Genomic DNA, 15,551 nt, shown 5'->3' on the forward strand with positions numbered 1-15,551 from the left:
TCAGATTTTCCTTTTCCTTTTCGTAAACCGTGCGCGGATATCGCGCCAGTCCAGCACGACTTGACTTCCCTCTAGTGCGGTTGCGCCCGCCTCAGCCTGAATCGCTCAGCTGGAAAAACCTAAAGAGTTTTTGAAGAGAGTGAAGAGGAGGGACGAGGGGGACTTTATCACACACCGAACAAAGCATGCTTTTTTTTTTTTTTTATTCTTTGTTTAGTTTTTTCCCGACACCAATCGCATTGGTTTCGAGTGCAACTTAATGCTTCGGTTTGATGGAAATAATGACGGCTCCTGTGCGTTTTGGTAAATAAGGCTGAAAGGACAAAAAGAGCGATGGAGAGAGACAGGCAGAGGAGGGAGAAGTGGAGGAAGAGAGCTTGCACAAATACAGTTCTATTGTATCAATAAAGCACACATACACAGGGAGCATTTAAATGCAGCATTTTTCTCGTTTTGTTTTGTTTTTTTGTTTTTATTTGTATTTTTTTTTACTTTTTTTGGGCTGACGCATCTCAGACTGCTGTGTTACCTGGGTGTGTGTGTGTGTGTGTGTGTGTGTGTGTGTGTGTGTGTGTGTGTGTGTGTGTGTGTGTGTGTGTGTGTGTGTGTGTGTGTGTGTGTGTGTGTGTGTGTGTGTGTGTGTGTGTGTGCGCGCGCGCGCGCGCGCGTGCTTGTAAGACCACAGGGCTTGGTCATGTAAAAACATAAAATTGCTACTCGAGATAAACCATGATTCATATACTGCTTGGGTGGTTGAGTGGAGTGGGTGGTAGGTACATTTAGTGCACCTTCAAACTCTGCAAGGGGGGAGATACCACACTGTAAAAACAAAGCTTTTCTTACAGAGCTGACTTAAGTTTATTTGTGTTGCAAAATACACATTCACTAAATTGCATCATATTCTGTGGTGTCTTCTGCAGCAGGTTCAGTAGTGTCTTTAGTTAAAAAATAAATTGAAACAAACAATAAACTGAATTCAACCTTGCAAGCCACAAGCAGAACAGATTTGCTTAGTTTATTTATTGATCTATAGATTTGCTGAACAGAGAGGTGAAGCAAACACTGTGTGGGAGGAATAGTTACTGCACTGCCACTATTCTGGCAAAATGCTAATTATAACTCATGCACCAAGTTGAAACTGAAAGTGGAAACAAAGAAAAAGGAAAAAATACAATATCTGAATCCCTTTTTTTTTTTTTTTAAGTCCAATGTTTTTTGACTAACATTAGCAAGTTGTCTACACAGTTATGTCTTCATTGATCAGTGAGTGGAAATATTTTCTGTCAGCACAGCATTACTTTTTCATTATATGTGGTATCATAGCCATTCTATCAATAATTGATGCAAGAGAAAAAAATATATAGGATATTCTTCTGACAGAATTAAAATATGAAGACTGATTATGCAACATAATCCTTCTACTCTGGTCCCTTTGTACTCAAAACACAAGTTATATAATAATATCAAAATATGATTAAAATCATATGCAAACAACAGATTACCAGATCGCTTTCCAGATGAATTGATTCCAGAGCTGGTACTTATAAAGTATATTAGAAATTATTTTATTTGACGAATGGACATATTCTCTTTGGTTTCTGATGAAAACTTCTAGTTAGCTGTGGTGGATTTAGTCAAAGTGAAAGTATTATAAAGCATTATAGAAGGATTTCAAGTTTGCATGAGGTTAGTGTCACAACAGATTTTCACAATATATATTTTATTTTATTTTATTTTTTTAATATAAAAACTTTCCCAGGGAAGCAGCCTCTTGTGCTGTAGCACTGTACTTGAATGGCGTGGTGCAATGTTCAGGACATAAAACATGCTTTGCTGCAGCCACTGGGGATCAAAAGTACTATATTTTATGTTTTTTTTTTTCTTTGTCCTTGCCAGTCAGTTTTGTTGGAGTTGCAGTGGAAGACAGCAGGAGTCTCAATAGAAGTATGCATGACACTTGCTTAACGTTCCAGTCAGCATTACAGAAATGCATCAGGTGTATCGATGATATACATCGGGGTTGTAATGTATTAGCAATGTTCTTGGAGGAATTTTGGTTTCACTGTCGGCTTGCTCGTCGGCAATGCGATCTGACCTTAATGCCATGATCAAGTTGATCTCATCAACCGTGAGGTCAACTTATCTGATAAACCACAGCCTTCCAACCATGAAGTACTTCTGACCTGCTTTAGCTTGCTGGCATGGACTGAAGTTGTGGATGAGCCGAGACAAAAGGTTATTTATTCTCATCCTCAATGGAAGGGTAGAAATGAAATTATAAATGGAAGTGTTTTATATGCTGGAGACTCGCCTGCAATGCTATACAAAAAGCATAAATGCACACACACACACACACAATATCTATCATGTGACACAGGCGAGCGTCATTTTTCTTTAATTTATCTTTATAGCAAGTAGCTGAGTATCACGAGACACACCCACACAGACTATTCTCTGCAGTTTTAGAAATGTCACCCATCATAAAATCTCGTTCGCACTTACACAAAGTTAGCAGTGCATAATGCTGAATGAAGATGGATATGTAGCTTGACAGTCTTACTCAAATTGGAGAAACTCGAGATGATTGCCATCGCCCGGGTACAGTACAATGTGTGAACTTGCATGTGTGTACTTGCATATATCTATGACATATCTGTTAGTTTGTCTGCATGATTCCCCTGTCATGAAACCATATACACATATGTAAAAAATAAAGACAAATGAACGTCCGGCTGAATATTTGATTGATACACTTCCTAAATAGCTGAATGACTAACCGAGAGACTTATCGAGAGCTATTACAATGCCTGTCTTCCTGATTGGATCACTGCCTGCCTGGATATTACATCTAGCTGCATGCTCCGTCAGTCACCCAGTCAAACAGCCACAATCAGTGGTGCAGGCAGTACAGCAGCAGATGGTGAGACTGGCTAAATTGGGAGCTACGCTAAATGCAAAACGTGAGAAGAAGCAGATTTTAATCCTACAACCCAAACGCCAATACAGATAACAGGCAGCTCAGTTAAATGCTTCACCAGGCTTATTGATGATCCTGCCACAACCACCGTGTTCTGACATTCCACTCTTAGCTTCATGTGGCCTATTTCACACCTTCTTTGTAATTGGTCATTAAGTTTTAAAGCCCATGTCAAGCGAACAATGTCATATAATGGAAGGTCATTATATCTAATAGACAATATTTCCACCAAATATAATCACTGTACCATTCATTAGACTTAAGTCTTGAATTGAGATGAAAAAGACATAGTGATTATGATGGATTGCAATTAGGTATGCCTCGTTCCATGAGAACAATACACCTCGTATGCCAGGGTGGTAGCAATTCAATTATGTCAATTTAGAAAGTACAATTACTTTGGGAAGATAAGGGGACATACTTCAAAAACGTGTTTAGATGAAGGAGGGGAAAAAAGCTTCAGTAGGAGTTTGTTAATGAGTTCATTATTCAACAAAATAGGATTTAATTAAACATGTCACTCTGTGCTTGATTCCCCATAACACATATAACAGCCTCTCAAGGAGCTGGGTGCAGAGCTTGCATATTATTGGCGAAAACTTTCCGAAGCTTTGTGACCTCTCATCAGGAAGAAGCAGAATGCATATCTCTCAATTTCTTTTTGTTAAACCGCATGCACGTTGATGATAATTACAGATTTTGTTTGGTTAAAAAAAAAAACATGCACAAAAACACACAGTAAGCAAAATTAAAGGCAGAAAACAGTTGCAAGCATTAAAGAAAGAGCCTTATCGCTTACATAGAATTGAATATTTTTAATACTTAAATGAAACATGGAGAGTTTTTATTTTGTTACAAACACATGTGATACAAGCTGATAGTTAAAGCCACTATGAACATTAACGGCATAGGACTCTCTCTTGCATATTGCACCACTTCAGTGCTTGTTAACAGTCAAAAAGTGCATTGTCTAAACTCATTCCTGGCTACACCACAGTGCTTCTATAAATACACGATTTCTCCCACGTGAGATGGACCCACTGTACTTCATGAGCTTCACCATGTGGTATCTATGGCAACCACTTACAGTAGAAGAAACCGGGCATGTGTGTTGAAATGTGAGTGTGTGTTTTGAGACTAAATATGTTCACGCAGTGGAGAGGTGAGGATAATCTGATCGGAGATTCTAAAAGTAGCTCGAACACAGACAAAGCTTAGTTTCCTTTGTTTGGTCTGGGGACATTCAGGTTTCGTTCAAGGTAAGTCAGGTTTAGACTGGTGTTGAGAGGATGAGATGACTATTAATGTTTATCCTTAGAGGTTAACATTCAATACGATTGTTGTTGAGAACATTACATTACAGCCCTAACCCATTACACAAACATATTTTTATGATATCAATACCAATGCTGCAATGACTGACTTTTCCATGAACTTGTTACTCATTCTGTAAAACTGCTTTCTTTTTCTGTTGGCTGTTGGTTAGGGTTACAGTTTCGGTAAACTGCTGTATAGTGGTTTTAGGTGCACCACATTATTCTTGAATAAAACCTGTTCTCCTGGCAGCATCATAAACATTGTCTGACTGAAGGTTTCTGGCACAACCATTTATTCACAGTACATCTAATGCATCTGTGGACAGAAATGAATGTCAGTTTCATAAAAGCTGTTCACTGTTTTTCTCAGCTGTTTTCCATGCCTTTCAAAAACTTGTAATACCCAGGTTATCTAAATTTCTTCTCCTCAGAGTGGATGTATTTCAAGTTAACTTATTGGGCCACCAAAAATACAGTCGATTTCTGGAATAGGTCAAAGTCTTTTTCTTTTCTTTTCAGTAACTCAGAAATAGACCTGACCAGTAGCAGTAATCAAGAATCAAGAACTGCATTTGTGTTTCGGTAGTGAAAAGCCCGCATAGTGATTTTTACACCCATCAGTTAAAGGTCAAAGCGTTCTTTTTTCTTTCATTGTGAGAGCATCCATTTCCTGGCTTGGAGACCATTCAGTACGAAATCTGAAAGTTCGCTCAATGCATGTGCAGTATGTGTTTTGACCGACAGTCCAAAGACATATATTTGAGTTTAATCTGTGATTTAAATTTCCCATCTCTTTATGTTTGCCCTGTGAGGCATGTTGACCTTCAGTCATAGTCGGCTGGGATCGCCTCTAACTCTTCTAACTGTTTCAGTTAGTGGGTAGGTGTGTATGTAGGTAGTGCTTCTTCATCAGTAATCCTAATCAACCTACACTGTAACTTTCTTCTCTGAAAGTCTTTTAAGTCTGAGTCCCTCCCACGTCTTTCTCATCCCTCATAGTCACACGTCCACAAAAGCTTTGAGAAGGAGAAGTTCTTTTCAAACCTCGTCTCCCATCTCTTCTCCTCAGACATGATGTGCTGAACCACCACCTCCACTGGAATCAACATTGGGAAAGAAAAAAAAAAAGAATCTGCTGCAGTTTCCATGGAGACCGAGCCATATCATAGTAAGATAAGATGTTGATATTGAGAAAACAGTTGTCCTCGCTGCCTCGACTGACCTCTTGCCAGGCTGCAGCCAAAGTCTTCACAATAAATATTGCTGGATGACAGCCAACTGCTTGCAGGACAAATATAATCTATTATAATATATTAATACAAGTATATATTCCTATTTATTGTGGCACATAATATATCATACATTTAATTAGGTATTACATTGAAGAAGAAAAAAAATAGATATATATAGTAAGAGGATTATATGAATATCTTTGAAACCCTCAGCGTAAAAAAGAAATGCAATTTAATAATTTAATTGGCATGGTTTTGCATACGAGAAGAATTGGTCAGCTTTTAGCTGATCCATTGGGATTTTTCAACATGACTATCAGTATGATTTACAGAGGTTAGTCAGAAAAAGAGAGAACATGCAATTGGTAATTGTTTCCTGGATTAAGATTCCGTGTCCTTGCGAGACATGATTGGATAATTATTAAATTGGTAAAGAAAAAAGAAAAAAAACTTCCTAAAACTTACTACAGCAACAAAAATCACACCAGTTCCAGGTTAGAGTTTCCACAGGATAACGGCAATTAGATGGTTGTGGATTGACAGAATGTTGCTTGATTCACTAAGGATCCATTTGTTCTATTTTATTATTTTAATGATTATAACAGATGAGACTGAGAGCATTTCTCAATAATCCAGGTTGGTGGCATAATGGTGTGTATGGCATCAATTAAATAATTGGACAGCAAATAAAAGAAATAAAACACAAGTGTGAAATTATTTATAGTTTGTTAACTTTTATTTTAGTTTTTTATTTATTTTATTTTTTTAAAGAAAAAACATTAAGCAATTTCTTGGGATCAAGAGAAACTTTAGCAATTTTCACATTCAGTATTTTTTTTTCCACGTCTCCTCCTCTTCCTTAGCTGTATACTCATAGAGCATGTTGTTTACAAGCTACACTCTCCCTAAATAAAAAAAAAAGTAGTTATAAAGAAAAACAATGACTCTTTTTGAAGAGACACGTACATGTCTGTATTTGCCTGTCATATTGAATTACCTTGTTATGAGATTTTAAGGCATTCAACCAGAAGCATTTGCATGAATGTTTTCTGTTCCACTGTCACATACCAAAAAAATCATAATTATGTGCATTGCTCTCATCTGTCAGAATGTGTCAGTGCTAAGTCACAATACATTCTGACAATGAATTCTCACAGGGTCCCACCAATAGATATATACTATAATAAAATCTGCACGTGATTTGATCCATATAGTTTTGTTGTTTGATTTTTGTAATTTGTAATTTTAAATTATGAGGACAGCGTATTCTTTCTATTGACATCACTGATGTCAGTACCACAGGAGTCCATACTGAATTACACCTATGTAAATGATATATACAGTCACATGTCAATAGTTCTTCACAGACTACCATATGTTTTATTGATGCTTGTTTCTGATAAAATAAGAATCTGTTAACTGACGCTAAAATTATCCTGATATTTTTAAACTGCTGCTGCTGAGGTGATTTTCTTCCCTTCGCAGATGTAAGAATAGAAAGTTAGTATTCAGTCTCTATGGTTACCGCGTTCAGAAAGAAGGAGAAAAAAAAGCTAATGTCAAACTAAAGTCAAAGAGCCTTTAAGAGGTGGAACTTGGCTAACTTTGCAGAGCTGTGTCTTCACACTGAGAGTTGATACAATTAAACTTGACCTGATCAGTGTTGCTGGTTGTTTGTCAAGGGTATTCAAAGCAAAATGTCTGTTCTATCTTTAAAATAACTTTAAAATGCATCGGAGAGAACATGTAGAAATGCTTGATCTTTATAATCTCCAGGTGGCAAGGTGGAACATGAAGGAACCAACCACTGCGCAATCATTCCATGTGTCACAGTCTAAGTCATCATTTCTACTGCCAAGACACTGAAAGAGGAGCTTTTGGCCAAAGCGCTCCAATAATCCTCCCAACCACCCCTCCCCTTCCACCACTCCCTCCATCTTTCCACCCACTCGACTGTGGCTAAAGCTGACACTGACCCTGGACTCCTGTCAGCAGTTTTGGCAGCGATGGCCAGCGTATGTCAGGGTTAGAGAGTAGGATCAAAAAAGAGACGAAGAGAGAGGGAGAGTAGAGGAAGGCATGGATTTGGCCAACTATCCACTATTTTGGTGCAGGCTGGCGATGTGGGGAAGGGCACCATAACCTTCAAGTAGTAGCAGGTGGCGCCTCCTCTGGTGGAGGGGAAGTAATGATGCGTGCAGGCTGGCTGATGGACTTTTGACTTATTTACACTTCAGACATCGAAACCACCATCGTGGCATTTTGTTTGGGAGGTGGAGTTCCTGGTCGGATGCTGCTTAAGACATATCCACAGACATCTGCTCCATCTGTGGTTCTAAATAGATTATAAATGATAAATTATAAAAAAAAAAAAAGGTTATTTGAAGCTTTTTAAAGATGTCGCCAGCACCATAAATCAAATCTTCTCAGAAGCAGAACAGCCATCATGACAACAACCCAAAACTTTTTACCATAGACAAAACATTTGAGGATTTGGAACCTTGTTTTCAGTTTGAAATGTATCCAATCACCTTTGTATTGTGACTAACAGCTTTAGGTAAGTTTAAACAACTAACGAAGGTCTAAACCAGGTGTGTCAAACATAAGATCCATTGGCTGGAACCGGCCAGCAAGACACTTCCATTCAGCCTGCCACATCACAAAGAAAATTGTTAATGTTTCAAAGAAAGCATTGTTTTATTTTTAACAAATTGCTTCACTGCAGTGGGCACAATATGACACTGAGACCCAAGCTGAGATGAAAATATATGTTATACACAACACTTTAGACCTGAGTTGCTGGCAAACTAGCTTCAAAATCATGCTGTCAGGGTGTGTTTGTAAAACATACATAATGCAACAGCTATAGAAGAGGTTTGTTGGATATGTTGTTGTATTTTGGCACCAGAAGTTTTCATTCAAATTAGCCCTGTGTCGAGATTGTGGCCATTTTCGGTTGGAATTGTTTGGTTTTCCGACAATACAGGCATTACCATTATGTATACTCTGTGCTACAACAAAGAAAACCTTTAAAAGTTTCTAAGTTTAAATATAAAGTTTATTATGGCACTATTTTACCAGTCTGTATCACTCAAGCTAAAATTGACCTGTATATGGCCCCTGAGCCATTTGACACAGCTGCTATATCTAGACTCAAAACCCAGAAATATACAATGTAATTGTTTTTTTCTCAAATCTGACAGACCCTTCAGTTGCAGTCTATCTCACTAAATACTTTTTTTTTCTTTCAAGGTAAATCAGGGGGAACATTTTATATTGCAACCAGACACTACTTCAGAATGCCTTACAAATGAATGAAAAAATATCAAGACAAAATAGCAGAATAATTATTGCTTAATAATAGAGAAAGTTAACAGTCAAACGTAAGAAGTGTATATGCTAATTTCTAGGTCCAAAAATCCTTTTTTTTTCCAGTTGTATGACCTGAATACTTGTCAATAATTAGAAAGCCATGATTTGAGTGTGCCTTCCAAGGCCCTCTAATGAAAGTCTCCTGTTGTGTTAAGAGGCTCTAATCAGTAGTGTCAATGCTGTAGTTCCAATACACATAAGAGAGAAATACAGAGAGGTGTTTTAATTACAGGGGAAGGCAGAGTGCAATTTCCATCTCTTGGTGACAAATTGTGTTTGATTATAGCATAAATGTATATGTATATTAACTGGTGAGTTGTATGTTGTTTAGTAATTTCTGATCCAACAGACACTGCACCTTGATGACATAAATGGTTGAAAAGCCAGCAAGTGGATGAATGTATGCCACTTTATTTCGCCCATGTGCTTTGACAAACTGGCATATGGCTGCTCCATCTCAGTAGCATTGGATGGATATCAGACAGTCAACTCATGGGAGGCGTTACCTGCTGAGAACAGACCAGGTGCAAACTCCACAAGCTGCAGAGGTACATTATGCACAGCAGAGTAATCCACCTTCTTTTCTTGCCACCTTCCTTCTGCACCTGCTGGGAATTTGTAAATACATAACAGATGACTGCACTGGCTTTATTGGTTTACTAATATTAGGTGAGGTTTCACAGTAGCATTAGAGAGATTTAATTTTGGAAACACTTCTGAATAAGATAAAAGTGAATAGAATTCAGATCACAATGAATATGAAATTGTATTTGTAAACTATTACTTGGAAAAATCTCAAACACATTATCCAATCAAAGAAGGGAAAAAAGCTTCACGCCTCATAAAAATCATTACAGAAACAATAAATGTAATTTATGTTTAATTTTATAGCTCAGTCGTGGGCGTCTATTTTCACTTATTACGGGGACAAAATGTGTACACGTGAAAAGATCAGTACAATACTCATAGCAAAAATTGTGCTCATGTAAACACATTTTTACATGAATATTTTACCCCCTTTTTTTAAATTGTTGCAAAGGTAAAAGTCAATGTCATGGCAAGTGATGAACTGAGATCTGATATCTGTGTACTCAAGCAAACTCTGTCTCGGTCAAACACACACGCACCAAACAAGATCACAAGCTTTTTAGAATATATTCATATTTCCCATCATCTTGCCAAGATGCCAGCAAACAAACTCTTGTTTACTGACATGAAACAACACAAATAGCTTTTTTTTCCAGGCGTCGGGGACATTCTTTCTTTCATCACCACACGACAACCTCAATATTGCACTGGCGGAAATGCATGATGTTTTATTGAGGGACAAAGAAAACCAGTTATTATATTCCCCTTAGCGCAAAGATGGAGAAAGACAGAGATGGAGAGAAAAAAAGAGGGGGAAGAAGCTAAAGCCCTTATGGGAATGTGAAACAATCAAGCAAATCAGGCATTAAGAGCAGCACAGCAGGTCAAAGTAGGTTTTTTTTGTGTGTTTGTTTATTTTGTCTTGTTTTGTTTTCTTGCCTCAGTCCCAGTTTAAAGTCAACATCCGCACAGTCATTCTAGGCTTATGATAGAACTTGGTTCTCTTTCATGTGAACAGTTCCAAAAAGGAACTCTCCATACTCGTATATAAAACAAACAAACAAACAAACAAACAAAAAATCTGGGATATGAAATTCACTGTCAAATATGACCAAACTTATTATGTTTGACAACCTGTAGTTATTTGCGTGAAATAAAAACTGTAGATTATTTGAATTTACTTCCTGTCCTGTCATCCCAAAAATGTCCAACAATGAACAGACTTGAGGTTGAGCATAAACTCCTCGAGATTATACTCTTAGACAAAAGGTGAAAGGATGAATGTGGGGAGCATTCTGGTGAAGTGGTGAGCACTCTCTTCTCACAGAATCAAAATTGGACTATAAGCCTTTCTGTGTGGAGTTTTCATGTTCTACCTTGAATCTTCTGTGGTTATTTGGCTTATTCTTCCGTAATCCAAAATCATTCTTGCCAAGGTAATTAATTAGTCTGAATTGATTGTTTGTGTGTCTGTAACTGGTTACTTTTCTGGATGGATGGATGGATGGATGGATGGATGCATGGACAGATGGATGGATTGATGGACAGATGGATGGATGAGCAGATATCAGGGGTGCAATCTACTGTATTCGTCCCATTTGACTGCATACCTCTAAACAAAATAAATTACTTGCTGAGAAACACACCAGGTTTTTGATGTTACCACAAGTAGGTGACCAGATAAGAACAAACGGTTGGCAGACCTGCTCTTTTTAACCACACTCATTTCTGCTAGCATTACCCCATCTGTACCATCCACTCTTTGTTTTTTGTGTCATTCTTTCAGGGTGCTGCCATGCTTTTGGAAGCAGGAAGCGACTGAAAGAATGACTTTATTGTGTTGTAAGTTATTGTATTCCTGTCTTATCAAATCTGTCTGATGATTCAGGCTTCAAGACATTGTGACTGTGAGTCTTTGTGAATGCTTCCTCCTTGTCTGTCATTGAAGCTGTCCTTTTATAAGAGGCCTGCAGAAGCAACATAATGGAAAAAAAAATGCATCCACTGTATTTTGCTATTGGCCAAATAATCACTTGTAATTTTTTTGCTCAAGTTGTGAAAACAAAACAAGAATAGTTTAGCTGAAGAAATGAATTCACAATAGTTAGAAACAGTAATAAAAAAGATCTTATCATGTGATTGGCCCAAATCATTCTACAACAGTCGACCTTGTCTGTCTTTTTTTTTTTTAAATCTAGATCATACTCATTTCAAACATCGGAATAAAATGCTAAAATATTCCAAAATGAATCAAAAAACACAATCTACAAAATAAGCTTAACTCCTACCCTTTTAAAAAGGGTAGTTTCCAAATATTATAGCTTATTGTATTATTACAATGTGTGCCTGGAATAGAATGGGAAGAAACTAGGTTCATATTGTTCTTGGACATTATTACTATGTTTAAGTCACTAGATCAAGATAAAAAAAAAGCCTGAAGAAAGACAAAATAACAACATTCACAAGGCAATCTCTTTCAGCAACAATTACACACCTGCTACGACATGCCATAATTATTGAGAATAACATTTTTACACAACCTTTCAAAATGTCAGATATTTTTACTTAGTTTGATGTGTTCTTCTATCTTGTTCCACATAACCACTTCACAATGTGGCAGAGACAATCTTTTAAGATTAGTTTCCGCTAACTGTGGTTGCAAAATGATAGTAATTTATAATCACAGGCACCTCCTTAGTTTGTAAACAGTGTTCATAGTGATTTTAGGTTGGTTATATTGACAAATCTTTCTATAGTAATATATGTGCGTAATATAGGTGATTTAGTGGTCAGTGCTACCTTTGCATTCACATATTGCATATGTGGTTTCCCGTAAACCTCATATGGTCCATTATTACACCCATAAATGTTTTTTTTTCTACAGTAACTAAATTTTTCATCATATTTACTTGTTTGTTAGCTGTGTGACATCCTCATTTATTTGAATCCCACCATGTTCTAAATGTGGTCATTTTTGTTATGTATACCGAGGCTAAACCATGAGTGTCAAACATAAGGTTCCTGGGCCAAAACCTGCCTGCAAGAGGCTCCAACCGGGTCTGCCAAACCACCAAGGAAATCATAAAAATCATAATGATGCTGTGCTTTCAATATTCAGTCACATTCACATATGTGTGCAAAATGAGAGAAAGTAGTAAATTGCATCTTTACATACTCAGATAATTTAGACAAATGCAAGAGGAGAACATGGAAACTCCACACAGAAGGCCTCTAAGCAAAATTAGACTCTAATCATGGACTTTTTCGATGAGGCGGTAACAGTGATAACCACTACAATTATTAATTATAGCAATATAGGGACTTATTTAGGAATATAAATAAACACTCAAACAGCTGCTGTTGACTCTATTTGTATTTTTATTTTAACTCTCAATTACATGAGCTATTCATTAAGTCATTCTTTAGTTATTCGTTCATTCGTTTATTCAAATGTTTATTTGTTGAGTTTGCATTCTGATTCCAGCTATATCGCCCCCATCAGGTCACAATAGGAAACAGAAGTTGTAGTTGATATAACTACAACTAATGTTATCTTTACGCCATCCTAATGATAGGAACATATTAGAGACGTTATAATGGGGAGTTGGGTATCTCCTGGGATCCCCTCCTTCTATCCGGCAGGAGAATCGCCGTAGAACTCCTACACGCTGCGCACTGCTCCAGCATCCGCCTCTGAATCCCACCATATCCATGACGCGGCGTGTCAGAGTTTACACAGCGGCGCACATCCTGCTTACCAGTGCGTGGAGGCACAGGCGTGCAGGACTGTACGAGAGCTGTGCTGAGTGTAGGCTTCAGTGCATACTGCTCTCTGCTCCATGCAACCCGCTTCCAACCCCGAGGCGCTGCATTGGCACCGCGCCTCTCCGGGTAGAAAGACACGCTTCTCGTTTTCGTCAGAGGCCCGAATGCGTTGGGATCGATGCATGAGCAAGTGATCGAGCATGGGTGCATGAATAACAGCACGACCCCCCCCCCCCCCCCCCCACACACACACACACACACACACACACCTCGGAGGGGGGAAGCCTTTCATGATAGTGTCAGCAAGACATGCTCAAGCAAGTGAGTGTTTTCAGAACCATGGACAGAGACACGTTTTGTCTTTTGAATAAACTGCAAGCCTATCCACCTTCAGAGCAGTTTTCTCTGCCTTGTGTAGTGTTTATAGCTTTTATATGTGGTTTTTAATCGCAAAAGTTCAAAAATATGTTTCCCTATTAGTTTTTGTACTTTAGTATAATTGTGACATCAATGCACGACTGAATGCAACAACAATAGATCACGATTCCTATTTGTAAAATACATGTTCCCGCATTTCCATTTCACTTCTTCTGGGGAAAGTTTTGCATGCATATCAAACTGAAGTTTATTAATTTGTTCCTGTACTTTTCTGCTTCGTGCGTTAGAAAAAAAAGTTATATTTGAAGTTTTAAATGGGACCTATGGCGCGCAGAGCTCAGCTGGGAGCCCCCGAGTAGTTGTGCCGGAGCAGCGAGGTTAAGTGCCTTGCTCAGGGACAACTGGACGAGCAGTCTGACGAGCGTCTCTGGAGCGAGTGGAAAGACACAACCCCACCCACATCTCCGCTTCTCCCCGGTGGTTTCGAACTACCGACTCAACCCCCGTCACAGTTTGCCCACCCCCTCCCCTCTCCAACGGCCACACTGCGCGTAAAATCAAACCAGGGGAGACCCTGGCGTGCACACGAGTAAGTTGAAGTCTCGATTCTCCTTTAAATTTCCTCCGTGTCTGGACTGCCACTACCATCAGCAGCAGCGGCGCCGCTTCGTGTTGTGGTCGGGAATACGCATGCGCCCGGCATTGGAATTACTGCACTGGCAAGAATAAGTTGGATCTCGTCTGTCTTCACTCAAAGAAAAATATACATATTTCACATTTTTAAGTATGGTAGTGTTCAGAATAAGAAGAATGAGGTGTTTCTGCGTGTGGCTGCTGCCCTTCACAGTGGCCGTGGTGTGCGCCCAAAGGTAAGTGAGAGGGTCGGGGGATGCTCCACACATTTTCACGAAGTGTGACTGTGTTACAGACGGAGTGGAAAACACTCCTGTGATCCAGTATATCGTTTTCATTGCTGCTTCTCTGTCTTTTTTCTCTCCTTTCCTCCATAGTGTCGGTGTCAATGACCCGAGCAATATGTCTTTGGTCAAGGAAACGGTGGATAGACTGTTAAAAGGTTATGATATACGATTGAGGCCAGACTTCGGAGGTAAATGAAATAACTCTGTGTGAGTTGTGTGCTCTTTTGCTTTGTGTGCCATTGCTGGAGTAAGCACCCGATATCTAAACTCGATCTGAACCGTCTGGAAAAGTATAATAAATGATTCCATACGGCTTCTACATGAGACACATTATTTTGGATACAGTGCAGGTGCAATCGCTCAAAACACTCCGTGATAATGGAATAACACTGAGTGATGTGGTTCAAGCATGATTTCGGCGATAGATTACGCCAGCTTTCTCAATTAAACATTCGTTTTAAACCCTCCAATAAAAGTGCTCCTCTGTCTCAAATTCAGACAATTACGCACGCATTATTCTGCTTGTTCGGATGTTGCATGCGGAATGAGGACTGTCTCGGTTGTATGATTTCATGTCAACAACTTTTCGGGGGAATACCAGCACTTTCATCACATCACCCAGTCTCTCAAAATGAAGACTGTAAACTATCATCCAGGCACATAACAAGTGCTAATCAATTCTCCCGTCACGTACTAATAGTTGGATGCCGCTTAAAAAAATTTTTTTTTAAATGAATCACTCGGTTGATGTACAGTGTCTCTTTTGCTTGTCTGTCTCAGGTGCCCCGGTTGGAGTTGGGATGAATATAGACATAGCCAGCATAGATATGGTATCAGAAGTCAATATGGTAAGTGGGCCTTTATTGCATTTACTTTAGACTTTGTGTGACCATTCCGATGTAATGATCAATATAAAACCATCCGAGGGAACCACCCTCAGCCCCCACCATCCTTCTGCTGAAAAAAAAAGAAAGAACGAAAGCACGGGGAAACCCCTCTCGAT

General features: G+C 38.7%; 1 protein-coding gene across 2 annotated transcripts in view; it reads left to right on the forward strand.

Annotated features, from left to right (window-relative positions):
• Window positions 1-14,414: 14,414 nt before the first annotated feature.
• The window catches only part of gabrb2b (gamma-aminobutyric acid type A receptor subunit beta2b), a gene marked incomplete at both ends in the record, with an annotated part of 57,098 nt that continues 55,961 nt past the window's right edge, over window positions 14,415-15,551 (forward strand). The window contains 3 exons of one of the 2 annotated variants that reach the window (XM_080509503.1): window positions 14,415-14,497; window positions 14,639-14,736; window positions 15,329-15,396. In XM_080509503.1, the coding sequence (XP_080365629.1) occupies window positions 14,415-14,497; window positions 14,639-14,736; window positions 15,329-15,396 (249 nt within the window). Of the gene's footprint in view, window positions 14,498-14,638; window positions 14,737-15,328; window positions 15,397-15,551 lie in introns of those variants that run through there. The other variant, XM_080509504.1, reaches the window with a different exon arrangement.

Source organism: Blennius ocellaris (genome assembly GCF_963422515.1).
Source record: "Blennius ocellaris genome assembly, chromosome: 14".
NCBI lineage: Eukaryota > Metazoa > Chordata > Actinopteri > Blenniiformes > Blenniidae > Blennius > Blennius ocellaris.